This window comes from Trematomus bernacchii, unplaced genomic scaffold (genome assembly GCF_902827165.1).
Source record: "Trematomus bernacchii unplaced genomic scaffold, fTreBer1.1, whole genome shotgun sequence".
Classification (NCBI taxonomy): domain Eukaryota; kingdom Metazoa; phylum Chordata; class Actinopteri; order Perciformes; family Nototheniidae; genus Trematomus; species Trematomus bernacchii.
This window is the reverse complement of record NW_022987526.1, coordinates 184,840-211,502: the sequence shown is the minus strand read 5'-3', so window position 1 is coordinate 211,502 and position 26,663 is coordinate 184,840. Positions and strand designations below refer to the sequence as shown.

General features: G+C 45.6%; 1 protein-coding gene across 1 annotated transcript; it reads left to right on the top strand.

Annotated features, from left to right (window-relative positions):
* The first annotated feature begins 5,362 nt into the window (after positions 1 to 5,362).
* On the top strand, positions 5,363 to 7,479 carry LOC117474148. Its single transcript, XM_034120189.1, has 4 exons — positions 5,363 to 5,942; positions 6,493 to 6,523; positions 6,667 to 6,836; positions 7,211 to 7,479. Exons 1-4 carry the CDS (start codon positions 5,507 to 5,509, stop codon positions 7,477 to 7,479), a joined length of 906 nt encoding a protein of 301 aa, XP_033976080.1. The 5' UTR covers positions 5,363 to 5,506.
* The last annotated feature ends 19,184 nt before the right edge of the window (positions 7,480 to 26,663 follow it).

The following is a 26,663-nucleotide window of genomic DNA, read 5'->3' as shown; positions in this document are numbered from 1 at the left end:
AAAAATCCTGAGTGAGGCTTTCATAAATTGCATTTAGCTGGTGCTTTTATCCAAAGCGACTTACTATTTAATAAATGATAAATGATTATTCATAACAAATATGAGTGATGTGTGATTATTATTCATGCTATATACTGATATAGGGCTAAGTAAGCAATCAATCCTGCAAATTAACCCTTAGTTGTTCAATATATTTATTCAGACAATGTGAATAGAAATACAGAAATTCTGCTCCCACCTAAGGCCAACGTTGCAATATTACAACATTTCCCTAAAAACTTACCAAAACGTAAACATTTTTAAAACTCTTTCATTTCTGCTCCAGAGGCCAGGGGTTAAATTGGGATTTTACATGTGGGGGGGGCTCTGTTAGAAGGTGCGACGGGGGGGGGGGGGGGTGTAAGGGTTAGACGCTCGTGAATTGTCAACGGGGGGGGGGGCGGGGGGTGTTGTCGGCCGTAAGCGAACCGGGCCGTTGGCGTCCGGCCGTTCTGTGATTCTCCAGAACTCACAGCTGGCCTATGAATAAGTCCCGACTCTCCCGACGGCCAATCCGTGCCTCCCCTGACTGCACGTTGCTGACACACACCGCTGCAAACTCTCTGCACGGAGGAGCCGCGGAGGAAGAGACACACGTTCACTAAGTCGAAAAAACTATATCCGGTCACAGTGATCTGCTATTTTAAAGTAAATTCAACACATATCGACCCTAAATATAGCATATATTAAGAACGAGAAAGTGTTAACATCGTTTTTTGTAAACATATGACAAATGTGCGAGGGTGATGACATCAGAGCATCGTCCTATGGGCTTAGCCCCGGACAGGTACAACAGGTATTCACTCAGAGGGGGGTAGGTACTAAATGCCACCCATTTACATGTAGGCAAACAAAGTCAAAAATCAACATACAGTAGGGGGGTGGGGGATGGTGAACGGTATGTGGGTATGTGGGACACTGAAAAGTCTATGTTAAAAAGCCTCAGTCACCTTAATTCATGTAATAAAAACATCTCAGGTCAGTAACACTGAAAGCTAAACGTGCAATACCATGTTCAGCTATGTTACTATTTATAATGTTATTGTTGTTACAACAGAAGATGTTTTTCTTTATATTGAATCTGGTGCACTTTGAGGTCAAAATTAAGAGATTTATGGATACCGCTGGAAAAAGCTGCAGTACATATGCCGAGCCTGTACGTAGCGCTGTAACTTCCTCCACAAAAGCAGCCTTCTGTTTATTCAACGTGGTGGGGGCCGAGGGAACCGGGCAGAGTTTTTCGCTGGTCAACGTGTGTGAAAGTTTAAATCTTCCTTATTGAGCTTTAAAACAAATGAATAACAACTATATATAATAATAAAATAAACACCGGCTGTTGTTATGCCTGCTGTAACGTTAAATTACTCCGTTCTCCGCTTGTAATTATGCCGTTACAAGCTTCATAGTTGTATTTATCATCTCAGACATTGGAAAAGTCTATGTTAAAAAGCCTCAGTCACCTTAATTCATGTAATAAAAACATCTCAGGTCAGTAACACTGAAAGCTAAATGTGCAATACCATGTTCAGCTATGTTACTATTTATAATGTTATTGTTGTTACAACAGAAGATGTTTTTCTTTATATTGAAGTTAAATGCATCAATCTGGTGCACTTTGAGGTCAAAATTAAGAGATTTATGGATACCGCTGGAAAAAGCTGCAGTACATATGCCGAGCCTGTACGTAGCGCTGTAACTTCCTCCACAAAAGCAGCCTTCTGTTTATTCAACGTGGTGGGGGCCGAGGGAACCGGGCAGAGTTTTTCGCTGGTCAACGTGTGTGAAAGTTTAAATCTTCCTTATTGAGCTTTAAAACAAATGAATAACAACTATATATAATAATAAAATAAACACCGGCTGTTGTTATGCCTGCTGTAACGTTAAATTACTCCGTTCTCCGCTTGTAATTATGCCGTTACAAGCTTCATAGTTGTATTTATCATCTCAGACATTGGAAAAGTCTATGTTAAAAAGCCTCAGTCACCTTAATTCATGTAATAAAAACATCTCAGGTCAGTAACACTGAAAGCTAAATGTGCAATACCATGTTCAGCTATGTTACTATTTATAATGTTATTGTTGTTACAACAGAAGATGTTTTTCTTTATATTGAAGTTAAATGCATCAATCTGGTGCACTTTGAGGTCAAAATTAAGAGATTTATGGATACCGCTGGAAAAAGCTGCAGTACATATGCCGAGCCTGTACGTAGCGCTGTAACTTCCTCCACACAAGCAGCCTTCTGTTTATTCAACGTGGTGGGGGCCGAGGGAACCGGGCAGAGTTTTTCGCCGGTCAACGTGTGTGAAAGTTTAAATCTTCCTTATTGAGCTTTAAAACAAATGAATAACGACTATATATAATAATAAAATAAACACCGGCTGTTGTTATGCCTGCTGTAACGTTAAATTACTCCGTTCTCCGCTTGTAATTATGCCGTTACAAGCTTCATAGTTGTATTTATCATCTCAGACATTGGAAAAGTCTATGTTAAAAAGCCTCAGTCACCTTAATTCATGTAATAAAAACATCTCAGGTCAGTAACACTGAAAGCTAAATGTGCAATACCATGTTCAGCTATGTTACTATTTATAATGTTATTGTTGTTACAACAGAAGATGTTTTTCTTTATATTGAAGTTAAATGCATCAATCTGGTGCACTTTGAGGCCAAAATTAAGAGATTTATGGATACCACTGGAAAAAGCTGCAGTACATATGCCGAGCCTGTACGTAGCGCTGTAACTTCCTCCACAAAAGCAGCCTTCTGTTTATTCAACGTGGTGGGGGCCGAGGGAACCGGGCAGAGTTTTTCGCTGGTCAACGTGTGTGAAAGTTTAAATCTTCCTTATTGAGCTTTAAAACAAATGAATAACAACTATATATAATAATAAAATAAACACCGGCTGTTGTTATGCCTGCTGTAACGTTAAATTACTCCGTTCTCCGCTTGTAATTATGCCGTTACAAGCTTCATAGTTGTATTTATCATCTCAGACATTGGAAAAGTCTATGTTAAAAAGCCTCAGTCACCTTAATTCATGTAATAAAACATCTCAGGTCAGTAACACTGAAAGCTAAATGTGCAATACCATGTTCAGCTATGTTACTATTTATAATGTTATTGTTGTTACAACAGAAGATGTTTTTCTTTATATTGAAGTTAAATGCATCAATCTGGTGCACTTTGAGGCCAAAATTAAGAGATTTATGGATACCGCTGGAAAAAGCTGCAGTACATATGCCGAGCCTGTACGTAGCGCTGTAACTTCCTCCACAAAAGCAGCCTTCTGTTTATTCAACGTGGTGGGGGGCCGAGGGAACCGGGCAGAGTTTTTCGCTGGTCAACGTGTGTGAAAGTTTAAATCTTCCTTATTGAGCTTTAAAACAAATGAATAACAACTATATATAATAATAAAATAAACACCGGCTGTTGTTATGCCTGCTGTAACGTTAAATTACTCCATTCTCCGCTTGTAATTATGCCGTTACAAGCTTCATAGTTGTATTTATCATCTCAGACATTGGAAAAGTCTATGTTAAAAAGCCTCAGTCACCTTAATTCATGTAATAAAAACATCTCAGGTCAGTAACACTGAAAGCTAAATGTGCAATACCATGTTCAGCTATGTTACTATTTATAATGTTATTGTTGTTACAACAGAAGATGTTTTTCTTTATATTGAAGTTAAATGCATCAATCTGGTGCACTTTGAGGTCAAAATTAAGAGATTTATGGATACCGCTGGAAAAAGCTGCAGTACATATGCCGAGCCTGTACGTAGCGCTGTAACTTCCTCCACAAAAGCAGCCTTCTGTTTATTCAACGTGGTGGGGGCCGAGGGAACCGGGCAGAGTTTTTCGCCGGTCAACGTGTGTGAAAGTTTAAATCTTCCTTATTGAGCTTTAAAACAAATGAATAACGACTATATATAATAATAAAATAAACACCGGCTGTTGTTATGCCTGCTGTAACGTTAAATTACTCCGTTCTCCGCTTGTAATTATGCCGTTACAAGCTTCATAGTTGTATTTATCATCTCAGACATTGGAAAAGTCTATGTTAAAAAGCCTCAGTCACCTTAATTCATGTAATAAAAACATCTCAGGTCAGTAACACTGAAAGCTAAATGTGCAATACCATGTTCAGCTATGTTACTATTTATAATGTTATTGTTGTTACAACAGAAGATGTTTTTCTTTATATTGAAGTTAAATGCATCAATCTGGTGCACTTTGAGGCCAAAATTAAGAGATTTATGGATACCACTGGAAAAAGCTGCAGTACATATGCCGAGCCTGTACGTAGCGCTGTAACTTCCTCCACAAAAGCAGCCTTCTGTTTATTCAACGTGGTGGGGGCCGAGGGAACCGGGCAGAGTTTTTCGCTGGTCAACGTGTGTGAAAGTTTAAATCTTCCTTATTGAGCTTTAAAACAAATGAATAACAACTATATATAATAATAAAATAAACACCGGCTGTTGTTATGCCTGCTGTAACGTTAAATTACTCCGTTCTCCGCTTGTAATTATGCCGTTACAAGCTTCATAGTTGTATTTATCATCTCAGACATTGGAAAAGTCTATGTTAAAAAGCCTCAGTCACCTTAATTCATGTAATAAAAACATCTCAGGTCAGTAACACTGAAAGCTAAATGTGCAATACCATGTTCAGCTATGTTACTATTTATAATGTTATTGTTGTTACAACAGAAGATGTTTTTCTTTATATTGAAGTTAAATGCATCAATCTGGTGCACTTTGAGGCCAAAATTAAGAGATGTATGGATACCGCTGGAAAAAGCTGCAGTACATATGCCGAGCCTGTACGTAGCGCTGTAACTTCCTCCACAAAAGCAGCCTTCTGTTTATTCAACGTGGTGGGGGCCGAGGGAACCGGGCAGAGTTTTTCGCTGGTCAACGTGTGTGAAAGTTTAAATCTTCCTTATTGAGCTTTAAAACAAATGAATAACAACTATATATATAATAATAAAATAAACACCGGCTGTTGTTATGCCTGCTGTAACGTTAAATTACTCCGTTCTCCGCTTGTAATTATGCCGTTACAAGCTTCATAGTTGTATTTATCATCTCAGACATTGGAAAAGTCTATGTTAAAAAGCCTCAGTCACCTTAATTCATGTAATAAAAACATCTCAGGTCAGTAACACTGAAAGCTAAATGTGCAATACCATGTTCAGCTATGTTATATCTCTCACAGGCTCCGCCCTCTACTGGACTCTATGGGTACTACCTTATCATGCAAGCATTCACCTACTGAGATTTCTATAGACGTAGCCGGCCCCGGGGCGGGCTTACCTGAATGCGTGCGCATCTCACTTCCGTATAAAAGGAGGCCTCGCCTCCTGACCACTATCCTTTACTCTTCAGCGAGCGGAGGTGGTAACCTAGCACTGAGTCCGAGACGTACAAGTGGGAGAAAGGAAGTAGAGAGAGATATTGTTGAAAATGGAGCCACTCCTGGAGCATCGCAGTTGCCCGTCGTGCCCTGGACTGATTGCGGGAGCAGACCCGCATCGCCAATGTTTTCAGTGCCTGGGACAGGATCACGCTGAGCAGGGAGCAGGCCAGACACCGGCCTGTGTTTCCTGCTGCTCGATCCCGATGCTAAACCGCCGGCATCGTGCGGAGTACTTCTCGAGGAAGTTCGGCCCGCAGGTGCACGGAGAGGAAGAGGATGTGGACCTCGAGGTGGTGGAAATGGACGACCTGGAGGACGTGCCGTTTGAGTTCGTCCTTCCGAGGGACCGCGTGGTCGACTTCACGGAGGATGACGACATCTCCTTGTCCGACACCCCCGGGTCCGACAGCCAGGAGGGCCCAGCACTCAGGTCTGCGCGACTGGACTTCCCAGCGGTGATGACCCAGGCAGCGGAGCGTGTAGGCCAGGGCTATTCAATTGGCGGCCCGCGGGCCAAATCCGGCCCCGGGGTGATATTTACTGGCCCTTTGAGTATAATGTTAAAAAGTCATAAATTTTTTTTTTTTAAGATTTTTTTTTTTTTTTTTTTGTGCCATAGTGCCTTTATTCCAGAGAGGGTGTTACATTGAGAGATAGAGGGGTAGACAATGCCTGAAAACTTCGACGGGCTCGGGTTTCGAACCCACCTACTATACTGTAGTGACAACTCCTGTCATTGATTGCATCTCTGCGTGAATGGTTAGATCATTTCACCTAAATGAAATCAAATGAAACATGTAGGCCTACTGAGTTCTGAACTTGCCATTTAGATCTATAAAGGCCTTGGGGCTATGTTGTTTGATTGAATTAAACACAATATATGCACTCCACTATGCTGTTGTAGTATTTACTGTATCTGAAGCTCTTAAATATGATTGCTCATATTTCAAGCCATCTTTTTCCCGGCCCCTTGCTTTGGATCATTTTCATCAACCGGCCCCCATTCCAAACTAATTGAATAGCCCTGGTGTAGGCTTACCGCTCCCCCCACCGCTGCCACCGAGGCCTGTAAACCGCCTTAGGCAGGGGTTTTACGGCCCGGTGCTTCCGGCGCAGCCGGCTTTCGTCTCGCCCCCGTTGCCAGACATCTGGCAGTGTGTGGAGGCGACATGGCGGCGTCCATTGAGGACGTGTCGGGCATTATCAGGGTGCAGGGCCGATCAGACACGGTGTGTGCTGGCGTGCCCCCCCTCGACGAGAGCCTGGCGGCCCATCTGTTGCCACGATCAGCTGGTTGGGCGGAGGGGAAGAAACCTCTGCCCCCGCTGCCGCGGGACCGGGAAGCCTTAGAATATTTGGATAAAATATTCAGGCTCGGTTCACAGATGGCGGCTGCGGCGAATAATCTGGGTGTGTTGGGCGTCTCCTTGATTACTCCTCGAGCAGACGCCCCCGCTCTCCCGTCTCAGGACGGGGAGGATTATCCGGACCGCTGCATAGGTCAGATGAATAATCTGATCCATGGAGTGGCCACCGCAGCCGGGCGAGTGATGTCCTTAGCCACAGTGGCGTCTCGTCATGTGTGGCTGGGACTCACCGCGCTGCCCAAAAAGGACCGAGCAGATCTCCTTGGAGCCCCCGTTTCCACGGAAGGGCTCTTTGGGTCTATAGCCTCGGTCACCCAGCGTTTCAGCCGTCTGGAGGAAGAGAGGCTGCAGCTTAGCCGCATGTTGCCGCTAGCTTCTCCCCAGGTGTCACAGCGTCCTCCGCGGGCGGCGGAGCGCAGTGCAACGGTGAGACGGAGGGAGAGACGCCGGTACGAAAGTCCCGTGCCGGTAGCACCCTCCGCTTCTTCAACCAGCCCCGTGGGGCCAGCGTACCGGCACTCACGGGGGCGGGCTGCCCGGCCACGGCAGTCTCAGCAGCAGCAGAGAACCGCCGGGTGGGGAGCTCCGCCAAAACGCAGCTGACTGGCGGAGGGAGGAAGCGTCTCATCGGGTCTCTCCACCCAGGACGCTAGGGTGAATCCCACCTCCTCCCTGTTCAATGCCCAGGTCCCTTGTATTAGGAAAACTAATAAAGAAAAGGGTGATCTGTATCCAAGTCTGAGTGTCATGTGTTTTCACAATCCTGCACTCACACACATTGTTGACTGTACATATTCCCCACTCGCTACCCCGGTTATTTCTCCTGTAAAGGAGATAGCTAGTGGGCATGCGCAGATGAGAGAGATAAACCGCAGGAAGTGCTATAGTAGCGCTATGCGGGTGCAGGGACTTGCTAGTCGGCGCATTATGGTTAGGGAACACACTACGCCTAGAATAAAGGCTCCTAATAATACAGTTTACCGTAGTGGTAAGAGCTGCATTATGGCGGAGCTCGCGCTCTCTCAAGAGCCCATGGTGTGTTCAGGGACCTCAGGTGAACACAATACGTCAACAAAAACTCCGGTTAATGCTGGTTACCATGGTAATGAGAACAGCGTTAGGGTGGAGCGCGCGCTCACACAAGAGCGCGCGACGGTGTGTTCAGGGACCTCAATAAAAAATCGGCCCTTTCTGTGTCGACCCTCCATGGGCAAATCTTCCTTTCACGGGGGATTTTGCGGCGGCGGGTCACCAGAGAGTATCACAGCTTTATAGCTGCGGCCCCACAGCTAAGGGCTTGTCCATTAACTCAATATTATTGGGAATGGAAACTCAGCTGTGTACTGTCAGAGTGGATGGACAGGACGCTGAAACGGGGTTATTCACTCCAGTTTTGCAGCGTCCCACCTCCATTCAGAGGCATGCGAGAGGTAATTTTATCATCCCAAGAGGAGATGGGTTTCCTCTCAACAGAGATTCAGGCTTTGGTGCAGAAACAGGCAGTGTCTGTGGTGCATCCTCAGCAAAAAGAAAGGGGTTTTTATTCCATGTACTTCCTGGTTTCCAAGAAGACAGGGGAATTCAGACCTATTCTAGATTTGCGCAGCCTGAATCTTCACATTTGCCGCAGGAAATTTCGCATGTTAACTATCAAACAGTTAATGGGGCTAGTGCAGCCGGGCGATTGGTTCACCACCATCGACCTGAAAGACGCATATTTTCATGTGGAGATTGTGCCAGAGCACAGGAAATATCTGCGTTTTGCCTTTCAAGGGATAGCCTACGAGTACAACAGACTCCCGTTCGGCTACTCCCTATCCCCACGCACATTCAGCAAATGTGTGGCCACAGCGCTTCAACCGCTGCGCGCCCAGGGCATGAGAGTTTTCTTTTATATAGACGACCTCATAGTCATGGCTGGGTCCCGGGAACAGGCAATGTGTTGCACAGCACAATTGATCACACACCTAACCAAATTAGGCTTTGCAATCAATTGGCGAAAGAGCACCCCCATACCTCACCAACAGGCGTTGTATTTGGGAGTGGGGCTCGATGCAGGCGCGCTGCGTGCCACCCTGTCAGAGAACAGGCGTGCGTCCCTTCTCAGGGCGGTGCACAGGCTGCAACAGGGGGCAACAGTGACAGCTTTAGCTGTCATGCAGACTCTGGGTCTCATGGCGGCTGCTCACGTTGTGGTCCCGTTGGGGTTATTGCATATGCGCCGCCTGCAGAGGTGGTTTTCCAGTCTGCGTTTGGATCCCAAGAGGCACAAACGGCAGCTGGTGACCATCCCCCCCTCAGTGGAGGGCAACCTCCGGTTCTGGGGGTCTCCCGGGCGCCTCCGGAGGGGGTCTCCACTGGGGCGGGTAACCTCCTACATCACAGTGTTCACGGACGCATCCAGAACAGGATGGGGAGGGACCTGCCTGAAGAGGGCTATAGGTGGGCGCTGGTCTCTAACAGAAACACGACACAGCAACCTCCTAGAGCTACGGGCGGTAGTGTTAGTCCTCCAGCATTTCATGCCCCTAATTCAAGGGAGACATGTATTGGTCAGGAGCGACAACAGCACCACAGTGGCTTATATCAACAGGCAGGGCGGAGTCCGCTCCGCCGCCTTGTTGGCCACAGCGGAGAGGCTGTGGTTATGGGCATCAGAGGTGGTATTATCTCTGAGAGCCCTCCATATCCCGGGACTAGAGAACAGGGGGGCCGACCTCATGTCGAGGGGCGGCCCCCTGCCAGGCGAATGGACGCTTCACCCGGAGGTGGTGAAGCAGATCTGGGCCCAGTTCGGGAGAGCGGAAGTGGACCTGTTCGCCAGCCGGCGCAACAGCCACTGTGCCCTGTGGTTTTCCATGGCCCTGAGCGACGACCCGCCTTTGGGGGTGGACGCGTTTGCACACGAGCCATGGCCAAAAAAGCTGCTATACGCCTTTCCACCGCTGCGTCTCATTCTCCCTCTCCTGGGGAGAGTGAGGCGAGAACGTCTGGCAGTCATTCTGGTGGCACCGGATCGCGTCGGGGCTCCGTGGTACTCAGAAATGACACAGATGAAGGTGGGCCAGCGCTGGGCGATCCCCCAGTTCTGGGGGGCAATGTCTCAAGAGGCAGGTGCAATCGGGGCGTTACCCACTCTGGGCCGTCCTCTTCAGGCTTGGCTCCTGAGAGGGACAGGCTGAGACAGGGTGGATTGTCTGACAGCGTTATTCAGTCTATCCAGGCAGCTAGAGCAGAATCCACCACAGCCTGTTACAGGCCGAAGTGGTTGAGATTCCAGCATTGGTGTGAGGAGCGGGGAATAGAGCCCCTATCTTGTGAGTTGGGCTCTATTTTATCCTTCTTACAGTTACTGGTGGACAGAGGGCTTGCTCATTCCACAGTGAAGGTGTATGCAGCAGCCATCTCGTCCTGTCATGAGGGGTTCAACGGCAGGTCAGCCTTCTCTCATCCACTGATGTTGCGGTTTTTACAGGGGGTCAGGAGGCTGCGCCCGGTGGTGCACGCCTCCGCCCCACAGTGGGACCTGCCGCTGGTGCTCGAGGCCTTGGTCACGGGGCCATTTGAGCCTCTTGAGCTCTCCTCCCTGAAAGCACTGTCGTGGAAGACAGCGTTGCTACTTGCCTTAACGTCAGCCAAAAGAGTGTCCGAGTTAACCGCTCTGTCGGTGCACCCGAGCTGTTTATTGATTCGGGGTGACCAGAGTGGGGCGACACTCAGACCGAACCCCTCCTTTGTGCCCAAGAGCCTAAGGAGTGAGTTCAGGTCGAGGGCTATTCAGTTGGGGGGTTTTAGTCTTCCACCCCATGGGGGGGCTAGAGAAGCTAAATTACACCTCCTCTGCCCGGTGCGCGCATTAGCATATTATGTAGAGCGCACAGCTACCCTGAGACGCACTGAACAGCTGTTTGTGTGCTTCGGGGGCGGGGTGACTGGAAAAGCTCTGTCCAAGAAACGCCTGGCAGGCTGGCTTTGTGAAACCATTGCACACGCCTACAAGCAGGCAGGGAGAGCCTGTCCCAGGGGGGTCCGTGCGCACTCCACACGAGCTGTGGCTGCATCAACAGCCTTATTCAGCGGTGTGAGTGTGGAGGATATATGCACGGCGGCGTCTTGGTCAACGCCAGGCCCCTTCATAAAGTTTTAGCTCTTGGATATGTCTGGCTCTTTCTCATCGTCTGTACTTGCTGCGGCAACACAGGACTGGTGAGGAGGGGGGGGGCTGTGGGTCAGTGGGCATCTGACCCCCTCCCCGGACGTAAATGCGCTTACATTTCTCCGGACCCCTGGAGGGTCGCGGGGTGATGTAATGCGCTCTGGGCCCTTACAGGGCTGTAGGGCTCCCCTCACCTGCCTGGGGGCAGGAGGGGGAGAGCCCTCCATATTATTGTCCCTACACACTCTGCACAGGGTCAGTGGCGGAGTGGGGGGACATAGGGGGCACTTGCGTTCTCCCCGTGCTCTTTAGGGACTCAGGAGGGAGAGTGCATAGTGAACCCATACAGGGCTGCAGACTTTCCCTGTCTGCCTATGGGCAGATGTAGGGGAGTCCTCAGCACTATTTTTGAGCACACTTTTTTGCGAGGCAAGCGCGTCAGGGTGTGCTCTATTGGCCGCAGCCCGGACTTCTCCACGGTTACAACCGAGGGAGAGGCGAGTGAGGCGCAGTGGCTGCTAAAGCCGGTCAGGGACAGTGAGGTGGAACGGTGTGCTGGACGACAGTGCGTGCATACATCGGGGCTCCGCCCACTGTACCCATAGAGTCCAGTAGAGGGCGGAGCCTGTGAGAGATATAACGTCGGGTTACGTATTGTAACCCTTGTTATATAAACACAGGCGGAGCCCTCTACCTTGGGGGCACTGTCTGTCCTATACCGCTCGCTGAAGAGTGGTGTAGGATAGTGGTCAGGAGGCGAGGCCTCCTTTTATACGGAAGTGAGATGCGCACGCATTCAGGTAAGCCCGCCCTGGGGCCGGCTACGTCTATAGAAATCTCAGTAGGTGAATGCTTGCATGATAAGGTAGTACCCATAGAGTCCAGTAGAGGGCTCCGCCTGTGTTTATATAACAAGGGTTACAATACGTAACCCGACGTTACTATTTATAATGTTATTGTTGTTACAACAGAAGATGTTTTTCTTTATATTGAAGTTAAATGCATCAATCTGGTGCACTTTGAGGCCAAAATTAAGAGATTTATGGATACCGCTGGAAAAAGCTGCAGTACATATGCCGAGCCTGTACGTAGCGCTGTAACTTCCTCCACAAAAGCAGCCTTCTGTTTATTCAACGTGGTGGGGGCCGAGGGAACCGGGCAGAGTTTTTCGCTGGTCAACGTGTGTGAAAGTTTAAATCTTCCTTATTGAGCTTTAAAACAAATGAATAACAACTATATATAATAATAAAATAAACACCGGCTGTTGTTATGCCTGCTGTAACGTTAAATTACTCCGTTCTCCGCTTGTAATTATGCCGTTACAAGCTTCATAGTTGTATTTATCATCTAAATTTGCCGAAACAAGTTTAATATTCTGAAAGCCAAGACTTTGTTTATTTGAAATCAGATGAAAACAAACTGTAACGGACCCTGCCGTGTTATCTATGATTACTATGCCTTACTGTACATTCATAATTTCAGCCGGAGGGAGGTGGGCGGCGCGGAGGAGGAGCAGATTGCGAGTGAGAGGTGCCTGTCATCTTCCCTTTACAAGCTTCACAAATGTATTTATCGTGTGATTTTGGAAATAAAAGTTTCATATTCTGAAAGCCAAGACTTTGTTTATATATTATACGTGGGTAGCTATGACGTCAGAAGGAGTTACCGTAAATGAGAGCTGCCGTAAAAGTGTTTCTAGGATTTCTAAACGAACTATTACAGCTGTTATAAAGCATTAAATAAAAAGTCATGAAAGAGATAAGGAGGAGAAAAGGTTTAAGGAAGTAAGCAAGGACTACAGAATGTCGAAATCCTCTGTTTCACGCGATGTCGAACATTGAAGACAGAGGACGGCGGTCCCCAAATCTACACAGCGGGAGAACGAAGATCATAAAGCAGATCGGAGGAGACATCACGATCTTTCCCACATTAGTGCAATTCACCTATACTTAACCCCAAATAAAAGAACCCAATAAAAACAGTTGTTAAATAATAGTGAAGTCACGTTGTAATAATAACTCATCTCTCGGTTTGAGTGTTCTTTTTCTGCTTTTCTGACTATTTCTCATTGTGGGGAAAAATAACACCCAGGGTCCTGATCGTTTTAATGAAGTTGAATACAGAATATTCATATTTGTCAGTGATTTCATGTCAATTCGGCGAACGTAAACATAAATGATCGTGGTGAAGATGATGATTAAATTAGGATTAAAAATCGGGAGAGCCGGCTGCATTTCCTCTCGTTCGTTTTTTTCGACTAAACAACATTATTTTGATAAATAACAACATGGTGATGTTTTGTAAATGATTACATGTCTTATTTAGCACAGACTATGATCCTATCCGTGACATATGGATCTTAACAAAGATCCGCAATACATTAGTACCAGACATACTGTACATCCAGCTTACTGTATCGAAGTTGATTTCACATGAGCTCCAGTGTGGAACCCCACTGCACCCCCTGGTGGATCAATGATCCATTGCAGCTGGCTTCACAATAATTACATTTATTTATCACGGGGCGGTATCAAGTCAGACTGGGGGCCGGCTCTTCATCACGAACCGATCACGGGCCGATCACGGAATGTGCACGAGCCAATCACGACCCTCGCGTTTCAAACTGTCTGAAATAAGATGCTCCATCTGTATAAATTTTTTTTTTTTTTTAAAGAAACACAAGTTTAATAAAAGGCTTTTAAAAAAGAAAGGTTTTCCTCAGTCCTCAGTTTGTCTGGGAGGGAATTCCACAGGTGAACAGAAAGCCCCCCCATGGTGCGGAGTTTGGTGCTGGGGGGGGGACCGGATGGTTGGTTGGAGAATGGAGGTAGCGTGTGGAGGTTTGTGAGGAGAGTAGGTCCTTGAGGTATGAAGGAGCGTTCCCGTGGATGCACTGATGGGTGAGGAGTGAGATCTTGTATTTGAACCTAGCTGGAGGGCTATTGGTGCCCCCTGTGGACCGAACGAGACTCTTTTGGTTGGGGTAATGAGGTGGAAGTTATCTGCACCTATTAGTAGGAGAGGCTGCACTTTGGAAAAGAGGGAAGGGGAAGGTCTTGTAGGCGGAGATAGTGTTTCTTGAGTTCATCCACAGGATAACTCTAGTCCACAAGTGAAAGTCTGTCGGAGGTGAATGTGTCTTTGAGGAGGAATGTTTTCTTGGGATTGAAAGAGGGTTATATCCAGAGTTGGGTGTAACGCGTTACAAAGTAATAATATTACTTTTGTCGGTAACGGAGTAGTGTAACGCGTTACTTTTATAATTCAGTAATCACACTACAGTTACTAACATTGCCCCGACACGCGTTACTTCGTTACTTTTATAAAATCAGTCATAATCACACTGACAGACAAGAGGGGTTTCCGCCGCAGGTTTATATGTACGTAATCTGCGCGACTTGCGCATCCACATCTCCACGTGCAGTGCTGCATAAACATGGCTGAGTCAGCGATAACTTTCGAGGGGTGGAGGTATGCCCATTATTTTGAGTTCGTCCGAAGAATAGACAGGAATGTGACGGTGAGGTGCAAACTGTGTCCAGGCCAGAAGCTGTTATCCACTGCTGTAAACACCACGTCAAACCTCAACAAACACCTGCAAAGAACACATGCTAAGGTGAAGCTAATAGCTAAGGACCCCCGAACCCAGAGTGAGGATGTTGTGAGTGCGCCGCCGCCGACTCCGAAGCAGCACAAATTAGAATTTGGAGGACCGGTAACCAAAGCAGAGATGGACAGGCTTGTAGCATCCTTCATAGTAGAGGAAATGTTGCCCATTTGCACAGTGGAATCACCATCGCATCGTTCAGAGATATACTGCGCAAAATACAGATAGCAGGAGACAGAGGACAGCCATGGTCAGATAGGAAAACATTCAGGAGCTATCTGGATCAGTCTTAAGGCCCAGACACACCGGGCCGATATCGGCCGTCTTCGGTTGTCTGGCGACAAAGCGTGCCCTGTCGCCCAAAGTCAATTTGGTGTGTCCCGAACCCTCGGCCGTGACACGCCTTATTTGGCCTTTCACGGTCGACACATGGCCGATTCAACATGTTGAATCGGCCATTTGTCGGACACAAGCTATCGGGCCAAGAAACCACTCTGATCAGCTGTTCAGCTAGCAAATGAGAAGCGAAACGGAAGTGAGGGACGTAAACAAACGATTTAAGAAGGCACAGCACAGCAGCTAAACCCCAGCAGGTGATACTTAAAGACATCAAACATAGCCCTTAAATGTCCTCTCTTACCTCCCACACATAGCAAGGACATCTCTGATATCGGCGGGAGGGTCCCCGGCTGTCCTCTGCTGAGAGCTCCGTGATTTGTTTGGTCAAGTCCGGTTTTTCATCTCATCGGTTTATTTGTCAGTATAAAGTTGCAGGATTAGTCTCAAGTCAGGGTTGCCAACTCTCTGGCGTGTGACACGCGCTTTCACTCTCAATCTCACGCTCTCACGCTGCCCAAACTATTCTCACGCCAAAAACAAGAATACGAAGACTAGTAACTACTCTGGCCTTGAAAGAAGGTTACACATCTAACTGATGTCCACTAATCCCTATAAAACAAAGTGCAAGCATACATTAAGCACAAAACAATAAATAAGGGCACTTTGATATTTATTTTTTATTTGATATTATTTGATCCTATCTTATACTTTACACCTGCATTTTGTACACTGTCCCTGCCTGCACCATGTCCAATGTTGGACAATGTTGTCTCGTTGTTGCGATTAAACTGATCTTGTATCTTGCATATTTCACCTTAGGAAAGTGGGCACGCGATGACAGCTTCCTTGACACCATCATGGCGATGGACTGCCGTGCCATGGTCAGCAAGGAGAATGAGGACCTGCGTGCCAAGGAGATGCACGACGAACGGCTGCTGCATTCACACAAGGCCCAGGAATCGGACGACCAGCCGCTCATGGTGCCAGGTGGAGCAACAAAATACCTTTCAGGCTAGGCTTCTGGCAGTGCTAAGCGAGCTGATTAAATCCAACAGGCCTTCAATACAAAAATTAAGAAAAAATTGTCGTCGTTGATAAACTGTACAATGACTTGTTGGGAGGCGTGTGGTGCAGTGGTCTGGTGCGTTGGTGTTCGGATCAGGGGAGCACAGGTTCAAACCCCACTGCAGTCAGGATGTCGTTGTGTCCCTGGGCAAGACACTTCACCCCAAATTGCCTACACCTGGGACAGTTAATTTTGTATTATTGTGATTATATATATATGCCACTGTTATTAATACTGACACCTAACTTTGCACTAAGGTGTGTCTGCTGCTGAGCCTACCTATTGTTATTATATATATATATATATATATATATATATATATATATATATATATATATATAGCCACTGTTATTATATTGTTTTGATACTACTGACACTTATTGATCTGCTGCTGATAAATAAAAGAGAACCTACATGCACAGCACTAGCATCATGACTGTCTTTGTTTAAACCAGCAGCAGTGCAGCGGTACACAGACTAACCTGTGTGTGTGTAACGTAGTTCTTCAGGTGTGTTTGCTTAACATTTATGTATTTATCACAGTAAAGATGGTATACAAAAGCTTTTTAAAGAGCTTTCAACCTTATCCCATTGTCTTTAACACACATTTAACATAATAATATACTCATATTAATATACAAATATACAGTATGAGTACTGTTTTGATACTGACATTTAATCTTTGCACTAAGGTGTGTCTGCACTATTGTAATTGTGTCTGTTGACTGTGGTAAATAAAAGAGAGAACCAAATGCACTGTACAAAAGATCAGCTTTATTGTCAATTTACAATTTCCATGCTGTTCAGATCCCTCAAGGGCTGTGCGCGTGTCTTGCCCCGCGGCGATTTGTTTAGGTTGCGTCTCCCCAACGTTGCTTCCAGGCGAATACAGAGGAGTTGAAAAGAGCCCTTGGACATTCGGAAATCTTTGATCCACTGCACATTGGTGTACGTTGGCACCACATTCTCCCACCAGGCCCATGTTCTATTGTTCACCCAGAGAGAGCGCGGGACACGACGCGTTCCGTAGTATTCGCATATCTGGAAACACATACAAAGACACAAATTAGCCCTACATAACTCCATAAATCCTACATTAGATAGTATTAATGTGATTTAATGAACGTACCATTGCTGTTCTTTGGGCGTGATAACGGTCATCATGCTCAGCTGTCCTACGGCGAAACAAAAAAAGCGTGTGCTTTTCGTGGTCCAATCCTTTTATTAAGGCTTCTTAACCGCCTTCGCCTCCGACTCAGCATTTCTATTGCATTTGAATGGTCGATCTGTATTTGTATTTGTGGCTGAGTTATTGGCTTAAATAACTCAGTTACGAAGCTGTATAACACGAGCACCAAAACGTCAACTCCATACCGTGTCTGAGGTCGGAAGGTAAACAGAAGCATACAGCGGAAGCGGAAGTTTTTTTTCTTCTTCTTCTCTCGGTTTGTTGGCGAATTGCAACTTTAAGGTGCATACCGCCACCTACTGTACTCGCCGTGAAGTTGTTTGCGGCCTGCCAGTAAACCCAAAGCAGAAGAAGAAGAAGTGACGTCAGCGGCTCATTTGCCTAATCCACCCCCAGGAACTCATTTTGGTGTGAACGCGATCTGCTTTAGTTCATCAGAACTAAAGAGCTCTCATGAACTAAAGTTCTCATGAACTACTGTGGGAAAAGTACTTGGTGTCTGAACTAAAGAGAACATTGTAGGGAGGGGCGGGCCGGCCCTGCGAGTAAAGTAACGAGTAAAGTAACAAGTAAAGTAACGAGTTACTTTATGTAGAGAGTAACGATGTAGTGTAATATATTACTTTTTTTTAAAGTAATATGTAATATGTAATATATTACTTTTTTTTAGTAACGACCCCATCTCTGGTTATATCTCAAAGGTCACTGAGGCTCCATTTCAGAATAATATATATGATATGTTTTATAATGATTGATCATTAAAGTGTTCTCAAAGCTGGTAAAGGTGCAGCTAGTTGTAATGACTTTGTGTACTGCAGGGTAGCTTGTGAATTTACTCCAGGTGGAACTAAAGTCTGATTTAACACTTGATTATATTTCACATCATTCATCCAAATCTGTAAAGTAACTAAAGGGAAATACATGTAGTGGAGTCAAAGTACACCTTTACCTCTGAATTGTAGTGGAGTAGAAGTAGTACACAGTTGCATAAAAAGAAAACTAAGCTTCATCTCCAAGCCCAATGGCCTTGGAAGAGCTGCTAAGGAAAAGGAAAGACATCTGGAGACTTTGGAGAGACAGCTAACGGACAAACTCAAGGAACTGAAAGACACTCCCTGATAGGCCGTATGCTGTTTAGCCTTACCTTGAATGATTCAGTGCAGTGTTCTGTGCAGGTTTTCTGTTTGCTTTTTCAACTCAAGGAGCTAAAAGACTGATTGAAAGTTGATTTGATTTGCATAATTTCTGATTGCTGATTCAATGTGAAGGAAAATTCACATTTTAGTTTATACAGTATATGTGTGCATATAATGCCCCCTTTGGCCTAACCTGGGAGAGCCTTATGTGTACTGCCAACCTAAGGACCTCCAACATGTTAATAAAGAATGTATTGAAAAGTTATATGGCGGATTGTTGTATATTGGCTTAGCCAGGTTATAGAGAACCGCAGTGACGCGTCCTAAAACCCGGAAGTAAACTTCTTCCGGTTCCTTCGACAAAAACGCAATGCAATTTCTCCATAGGATTTTGGAAAATAGCTCGAGTTGGTTGAGACACATTTAAGAGACGGATCACGTTTTGTTCAGCCGGATAATCTCCACATGTCTACCCTACTTTTCATAAATCTAATCGATAGATTTATGATCGATAGATTTATGATTCGAAAATTATAAGAGATGTGGATATTATCCGGCTGAACAAAACGTAATCCGTCTCTTAAATGTGTCTCAACCACAGACCTTATTTCCAGCTATTTTCCAAAATCCTATGGAGAAATTGCATTGCGTTTTTGTCGAAGGAACCGGAAGAAGTTTACTTCCGGGTTTTAGGATGCGTCACTGCGGTTCTCTATATGGGATGCCCAGTCTACTTACAGATGGGTCACTCATTTTGAAATATTACACTTTCTTTTCTTTTTCTTTAAAGTGGACCTATCATGGTATATTTAAATGATATATTGTAGGGCCATACCTATATAAGGTATATTTATACGTTTCTGTTTTCAAAATACCAAACAGATCATGCATTTTAGCCATGCCTCATTTCGCTCAATTTGCACTTTTTTTTAGCTCTGCTCTGCAAGGGCAGATTCAGTGAGAACAGCACCATCAACTGGCCTGGCATACAGCCTCTCCAGCGCTTTCGAACGGCAATGGCCGTGGCTGTCTCCTCCTGATTGGTGGAGTTGGCCCAATAGCCGTAGCGCCACTGTCCTGACGTCAGGACAGTGTTCAAATCTGGATCAGTTTTTATCAGATCCGTTGCAGACCCTTTTTTAGAGATTTGGGTATAGAGGAAAATAGAGAGGGTTGTGTTTTCTGACACTTGGTGAGTTCCCTGGAACACCGGGGATACACATTCATGTATAAAAGACGTACAAAAGTGCATTTTGCATGATAGGTCCCCTTTAATTTATCATCCTCATGTAGAATGCTATCACGAAAGACACGTTTGGTTGTTTATAGCATAAAGAACATCTGATTTAATGTGAGGTGGGAAATAATAATTTGAGGATAAGTATGTGTATATAAATATGTAATTTACAACAGCTGGAAGATGCTTGATAAGCTTGAAATGCACATTGAAAATGCTTGAAAGTGCTTGAATTTGACTTTGGAAAAGGTGTAAGAACCCTGTCTACATCCAGAACTGGAATAAATAAACTGTGAAAATGTATCATAAAGCAAAGGTTAAATATGCTTCGGCCATCCTAAACTCCGAAAAAACTATTTGTTTCTCCGAATCGAAGGGGAAAAACACAAAAGCATTGTACACAATTTAAACCAATCAACGTTTAAGGATTAACTGATGTTTTTACTTGATGAGTACTGCAGATATCACTGTAAAATCATTTGACAGTGAGGAGAATACTTCCGGTTAAAAACTTCGAGACTGGAAATACTGTTTTCACCCCAAGCTGTTGCCTGGCAACGCAATTCTGTTGATAGTTATGGCTGATAAGGCTTATTACTTATTGGCTTATTACTTATTACTGTTTTGATATTTGAAACCCCAAACCGATGGAAAACCCCCACAGCAACATAGAAAAGACGGTCATAATATGACCCGGCGCCCTAGTTAATAGACAACATAATTTCATACATAATATTATTAATGACTTTATTTTGAAATTCAGTTCCTGATGGACGGCAAAAAAGCCAGAGATTATAGAATTAAACAAATGAATAAAAACAAGGATAATTGTGTGTTACTGTTGAGTAAATAACAGTGTGTTATTTAGAAAATAATAACAAATTAGAAGGAAAAAAAGATTTAAAAAAAACATATTTCAGTATTCTGAGCCGCTTTTCTTTTCCTCATGGACGGCAAAAAAAGTCTGACATTATAGAATTTAAAATAAAAACAATAAACGTGGCTTGATATTGAGTAAGAAAATGTTTTTATGAACCACACAGCTTCCGGTCTTCCAAGACCCGACCAGACAAAAAGACGTGTTGCAGGCACGAAACAGACTACCACTAGAAATGCATTGCTTTTAAAATCGTTCTGTGTGACACGAAAAAAAGGGGAAAATCGTGTCGGTGAACACGAATCAATAGATTACATTTCGCGACTATAACACGAAATGCCGTGAGACTAGGTTGATACACCACAGGCTGCACCAGTGAACGAAGTACTGGAGGTTGGGTGTGCAAGAGGGTTTGTTCACAAAATACAACTCAAACCAAATGCTGTGCCAGTACAACAGAAACTGAGGAGACTTCCATTCTCTGTGAGACAGGCTGTGACTGATGAGATCAAAGTTCTACAGGAAAAGGGCATCATTGAATGTATTGATGCATCTCCATGGGTCTCCCCAATTGTGGTGACTCAGAGAAAAGAAGGAGGAAAGCCTCGCATGTGTGTGGATCAGAGGGAGCCAAACAAGTCAATTGTCAATGACTGTCATCCCCTACCACACATGGATGAACTGTTCACTAACCTGCGAGGGGCTACAGTTTTTTATTGACCTCGCCTCTGCCTATCACCAGACGCTGCTACATCCAGATTGTCGTGATTTGACTGCATTTATCACACATGACGGACTTTTCCGTTTCTGCAGAGTTCCAATTGGCCTAGCTTCAGCTCCGTCAGCTTTTCAAAAGATGATGTCAATCATACTTACAGGCCTACCAGGAGTACAGGCTTACCTTGATGATGTCATATGCTATGGTGTCACCCAGCAGGATCATGATGCTAACCTACAGAGGGTTCTGCATGCCCTTAATGAAGCAGGACTAAAACTGAACATGCAAAAGTGTAGGTTCAATCAGACTTCTCTGCGTTTTCTGGGCCACACCATTTCAAAGGATGGACTTCACCCTGACAAAGACACAGTCAGCGCTGTAACTGATGCACCTGCCCCACACGACACATCCTCTCTACGTTCCTTCCTGTGCCTTGCATCATGGTACAGTAAGTTCATTCCAGATGTTGCTACTGTTGTTGAACCGCTACGTGCAGTACTCAGAGACTCCACTGACCTGAGGTTCCAGTGGACTACTGAGGCTGATTCCAGTTTTGCTGACATTAAGAGACTGATAGCTGAGAGCCCTGCTCTTTCCTTGTATGACCCCCAGTTGCCTACATTTGTTACTACTGATGCTTCTGATTATGGACTGGGAGCTGTACTCACCCAAATTCACTCTAATGAGACAGAGAGAATTGTAGCATTTGCATCCAGGACGCTTTCTCCTGCTGAAAGGAAGTACTCTACGGTTGAACGTGAAGCACTTGCATGTGTTTGGGCGGTGGAAAAGTGGAGAACCTATCTCTGGGGACATTCCTTTGTGCTACGTACAGACCACCAAGCCCTTACAACCCTGCTCACATCCAAGGGTGCTGGTCGAGCCGGTCTGCGCATCGCACGATGGTCAGCTCGACTACTCTGCTTCACTTATGATGTCACCTACCGTCCTGGGAAACAAAATGTGACAGCTGACTGCCTTTCCAGACTTCCGCTGCCTACCACTACAGATTTCACTGAGGTACCGGACATGGTGGCTATGGTTTTAAAGAATCCTTGCATGCACTGTCTGTTCCAGAATACACCGCTGCCTGTGACACCTGCCCTGAACTGACACAACTGCGACGTCAAATACAAACAGGTTGGCGAAAATGCAGAAAGAATGTATCACCAGAACTTGCTCCGTACTTTAATGTGCGAGATGAACTGGCCGTGGATAACTCACTTGTCATGATAGGCATTGATCGCATGGTCGTTCCCACTTCACTACGTTCCAGAGTGGTGGAATTGGCTCATGAGGGACACCAAGGGATAGTGCGTACTAAGCAGAGACTGCGTGAGTTATATTGGTGGCCACAAATGGACAAATGTGTACAGACTATGATTGCTTCTTGTGTGTCATGCCAATACAGTGACAAAACAGCAAAGACTGCAACTGCACCACTTACACCTGTGGAGCTGCCAGATGGACCTTGGGAAAAGGTAGCTATTGACATATCAGGACCCTTTGAATGTGCTACATGGGACTGCCGCTATGCCATCGGCCTCACAGATTATTACAGTAAGTGGCCAGAGGAGGAATTTGTTTCTACTGTCACTACAGATGTCATCAATCGCTTCCTCACTTCAGTGTTCAGTCGTGAGGGAAATTCATCCTACCTGGTCTCTGACAACGGATGTCAGTTTACCTCTCGTGCGTTTGCAACCTTTTTGAGAGAGAGAGATTATTTATTTGTATTTAATCGTTTATTTAGCAGAGACAATGCACAGTAATGAACACTTAAAACATTAAAATGTGTCAAGCGTAACAGTGTCAGATTTAGCTTGGAGCTCATTTCCATCCGCAGTCCCTCACATAAAACATTTAAGAAAATTACATTTTACAAACATAGCAGTCCATGTAAACATTTATAAATAAAACACATACTTTTAAAAGACTTAAACTTGTCAAAACTCAAGAAATTGTGTTTTTCAAGGATGGTACAGTGGTGGTATGAATATGGCTTTCATATTAAGCACCTGCGCTCCAGTATCTACTATCGGAGAGCAAATGGAGCTATTGAGAGATTCAACAGAGTACTGAAAGAATGCATACAAACTGCAGAGAGAATGCACATGGAAACAAGCAGTGACAGAGTTCTTACAGAACCATAGTGCTACACCTCATGCTACTACTGAGGCTACGCCATTTGAGTTGTTGCGGAGTAGGATAATGCACACTAAACTGAACACTTTCCCTGTATCACACAAAACCAAGACACACAAGCAAGTGGAAGAGACTGTGAAACACGAGCAAAGGAAAAGCAAAGAGTACACAGACAGGAAGGTTGGGGCAAAAGTGCCCTTGTTCCAAGTGAATGATGCTGTACGCGTCCGAAAACCTCAAGATGTGTATTTTATTTTTCTTTCTATTCTTGTATATTTTGTAGTTTTGTTTTATTGTAAAATGCCTTTTATGCTGCTGTAACAACAACAATTTCCCAATTTGGGATCAATAAAGTACTATCTATCTCTATCTATCTATCTATAAGGGATCATCCAGGTTCACAGAACCCCTGACAGTTGTTAAAAAGCTTGGACCGAGTACATACCTTCTCAGTGATGTACGAAAGTGGAATTCATCAAAGCTTGCACACTTTCCAAAGCAGGCTTTAGCATGCAAAAGTGAGGACAATAACAATATGCTTGATGGACTCATGGTGCCAGAGAACGTGGTTCATAATGCACCTGAACAAGGTCCAAGACGAAACCTGAGTCAGAAACCCACCACAGTGGTTGACAGGTTTTGTAAGATAAAACAAAATGAAAATATGGACAAACAGTAATGCCATAACTGAGAATGTATTGATAGTGTTATGTGAATGTAAGTATTGATACTGTTATGTGAATGTAAGTATTGATACTGTTGTGTGAATTTATCCTGTTCTGAGGACTGAGTCCATACAATATAGCAGAGAGGAACTTTTCCAATTGCGAAACTTCGTGGACAATATTAACCCTCCGACAGACAATGGAGATTCACCATGGCTACCTGTTGCTGTTCTACCTGAGAGACGCAAGAAGAAGACAAAGCGGGGATGCCGGGCCGGGTTGCTGGTCAAACTGAGAAAACGTGAGAATCGGCCCCCTCTTCCGAGTATTCTTCTGGCTAATGTTCAATCCATTGAAAATAAGCTAGATGAACTCAGAAGCCGGATTGCTTTTCAACGGGACATTAAGAACTGTAACGTGTTAATTCTCACTGAGACTTGGCTCAACCCCGCTATCCCGGACTCCGCTATTGTCCCTGACGGATTCTCTATTTTTCGTCAGGACCGGACTGCAAACTCGGGGAAAAGTAAGGGAGGCAGTGTGTGTGTAATGACTAACAACAACTGGTGCTCAGATGTGAAGATTATTTCATCGGACTGTTCCGCACAGCTAGAGCACCTCATGATCTCATGTCGGGCCTTCCATCTGCCGAGGGAATTCACATCTGTTGTGATAACAGCAGTGTATATCCCGCCGCAGCCACTCGCCGACAACAACACGGCACTCGATCAGCTGTTTGGGTTTATTGATAAAACCGAGACTTCACGGCCAGATGCGGCGTTCGTTGTGGCCGGAGATTTCAACACCGCCAACATGAAGAAGGTTTTGCCAAAATATTACCAACACATCAACTTCCCGACGCGCGGGGGAAACATACTGGACCATGTTTATTCCCCTTTCCGGAATGGATATAAGGCTCTCCCTCGCCCTCCCTTCGGCAAATCAGACCATATCTCACTACTGTTGTTGCCTGCTTACAAGCAGAAACTTAAAAGGGACAGACCGATAACAAGGACAGTACAACGATGGAGCGAGGAGTCAGATTCAGCACTGCAGGATTGCTTTGCATCTACGGATTGGAGTGTGTTTGAGGACAATAACATCAACACACACACGGACACTGTCATCTGCTACATTGGGAAATGCATCGATGACGTGGTACCGAAGGTTTCTGTACGGACATTCCCAAATCAAAAGCCCTGGGTAAACGGTGAGGTGCGCGGCAAACTGAAAGCGCGCACTCTCGCGCACACAGCGGGAGATTTGGAGGAGTACAGGAAGTCTAGGTATGATCTCCGGAGAGCAATAAAAAATGCAAAGAGACAGTACAAAGAGAAGGTGGAATCTGACTTCAAAGGCTGTAACACTAGGAATATGTGGGCGGGACTAAGGACAATGACTGACTACAAAGGAGCAGCGGGGGGTGCTGCGGGAGTGTCTGCGTGCGCATCTCTCCCAGATGAGCTAAACAGTTTTTTTACACGCTTTGAGAGCAGCCAGGCTGTGGAGGTACAGAGGGACCAGGAGCTACACTGCCCTTTTGTTTTAAATAGGGCAGATGTGTGTAAATCCTTTAAAAGGGTTAACCCACACAAGGCTCCTGGACCTGATGGCATCCCTGGCCGTGTTCTCAGGGTGTGTGCAGTTCAGCTGGCAGAGGTGTTCACAGACATCTTCAACAGGTCCCTGCTGCAGTCTGTAGTCCCCACATGTCTTAAACACTCCACCATCATTCCTGTCCCCAAAAAGACAATCATCACCTGCCCCAACGACTACCGCCCAGTAGCACTCACCTCCATCATAATGAAGTGCTTTGAGCGGTTAGTCAAATTATTCATCACCTCCTCCCTCCCTGAATCTCTGGACCCCCTGCAGTTTGCCTACAGAGCAAACAGGTCCACAGACGACGCCATAGCCCTCACCCTCCACACTGCCCTCTCACACCTGGACCCGAAGAAGAGGAACACATATGTGAGAATGCTGTTCATTGACTACAGTTCAGCATTCAACACCATTGTGCCCTCCAAGCTGGCCATCAAGCTCAGAGACCTCGGACTCAACAGCGCCCTCTGCGACTGGATCCTGAACTTCCTGACGGGCAGACCCCAGGCAGTGCGGGTGGGAAACATCACATCCTCCACCCTGATTCTCAACACCGGTGCCCCTCAAGGCTGCGTGCTCAGCCCTCTCCTCTACTCCCTGTTCACCCACGACTGCGTGGCCACACACAGCTCCAACACCATCGTGAAGTTTGCTGATGACACGACCGTCATCGGCCAGATCACAGACGATGACGAGACGGCATACAGAGAGGAGGTCGAAAACCTGACATCTTGGTGCCAGGAGAACAACCTCCATCTCAACATCAGCAAAACAAAGGAGCTGATTGTGGACTACAGGAAGCAGCAGGGAGAGGGACACGCCCCCATCGCCATCAATGGGACTACGGTGGAGAGAGTCAAAAGCTTCAGGTTCCTTGGGGTCCACATCACTGAGGACCTGACATGGTCTCTTCACACCACCACCATCACTAAGAAAGCTCGACAGCGGCTCTTCTTCCTCCGCAGGTTGAGGAGGTTCAAAATGGATTCCAGGATACTCTGCAACTTCTACAGGTGCACGATAGAGAGTATCCTCACTGGCAGCATGACGGCCTGGTACGGCAGCTGCACCGACCTCGATCGTAAGGCTTTACAGAGGGT

Bases quoted from the DNA above. Each gene is read 5' to 3' on its own strand.
- LOC117474148 (XM_034120189.1), top strand. From the start codon at position 5,507: ATGGAGCCACTCCTGGAGCATCGCAGTTGCCCGTCGTGCCCTGGACTG. The intron at 5,943-6,492 runs GCCAGGGCTATT...GCCCTGGTGTAG, and splicing joins CCAGGCAGCGGAGCGTGTAG to GCTTACCGCTCCCCCCACCG. The intron at 6,837-7,210 runs GTTCACAGATGG...GCTTCTCCCCAG, and splicing joins GGATAAAATATTCAGGCTCG to GTGTCACAGCGTCCTCCGCG.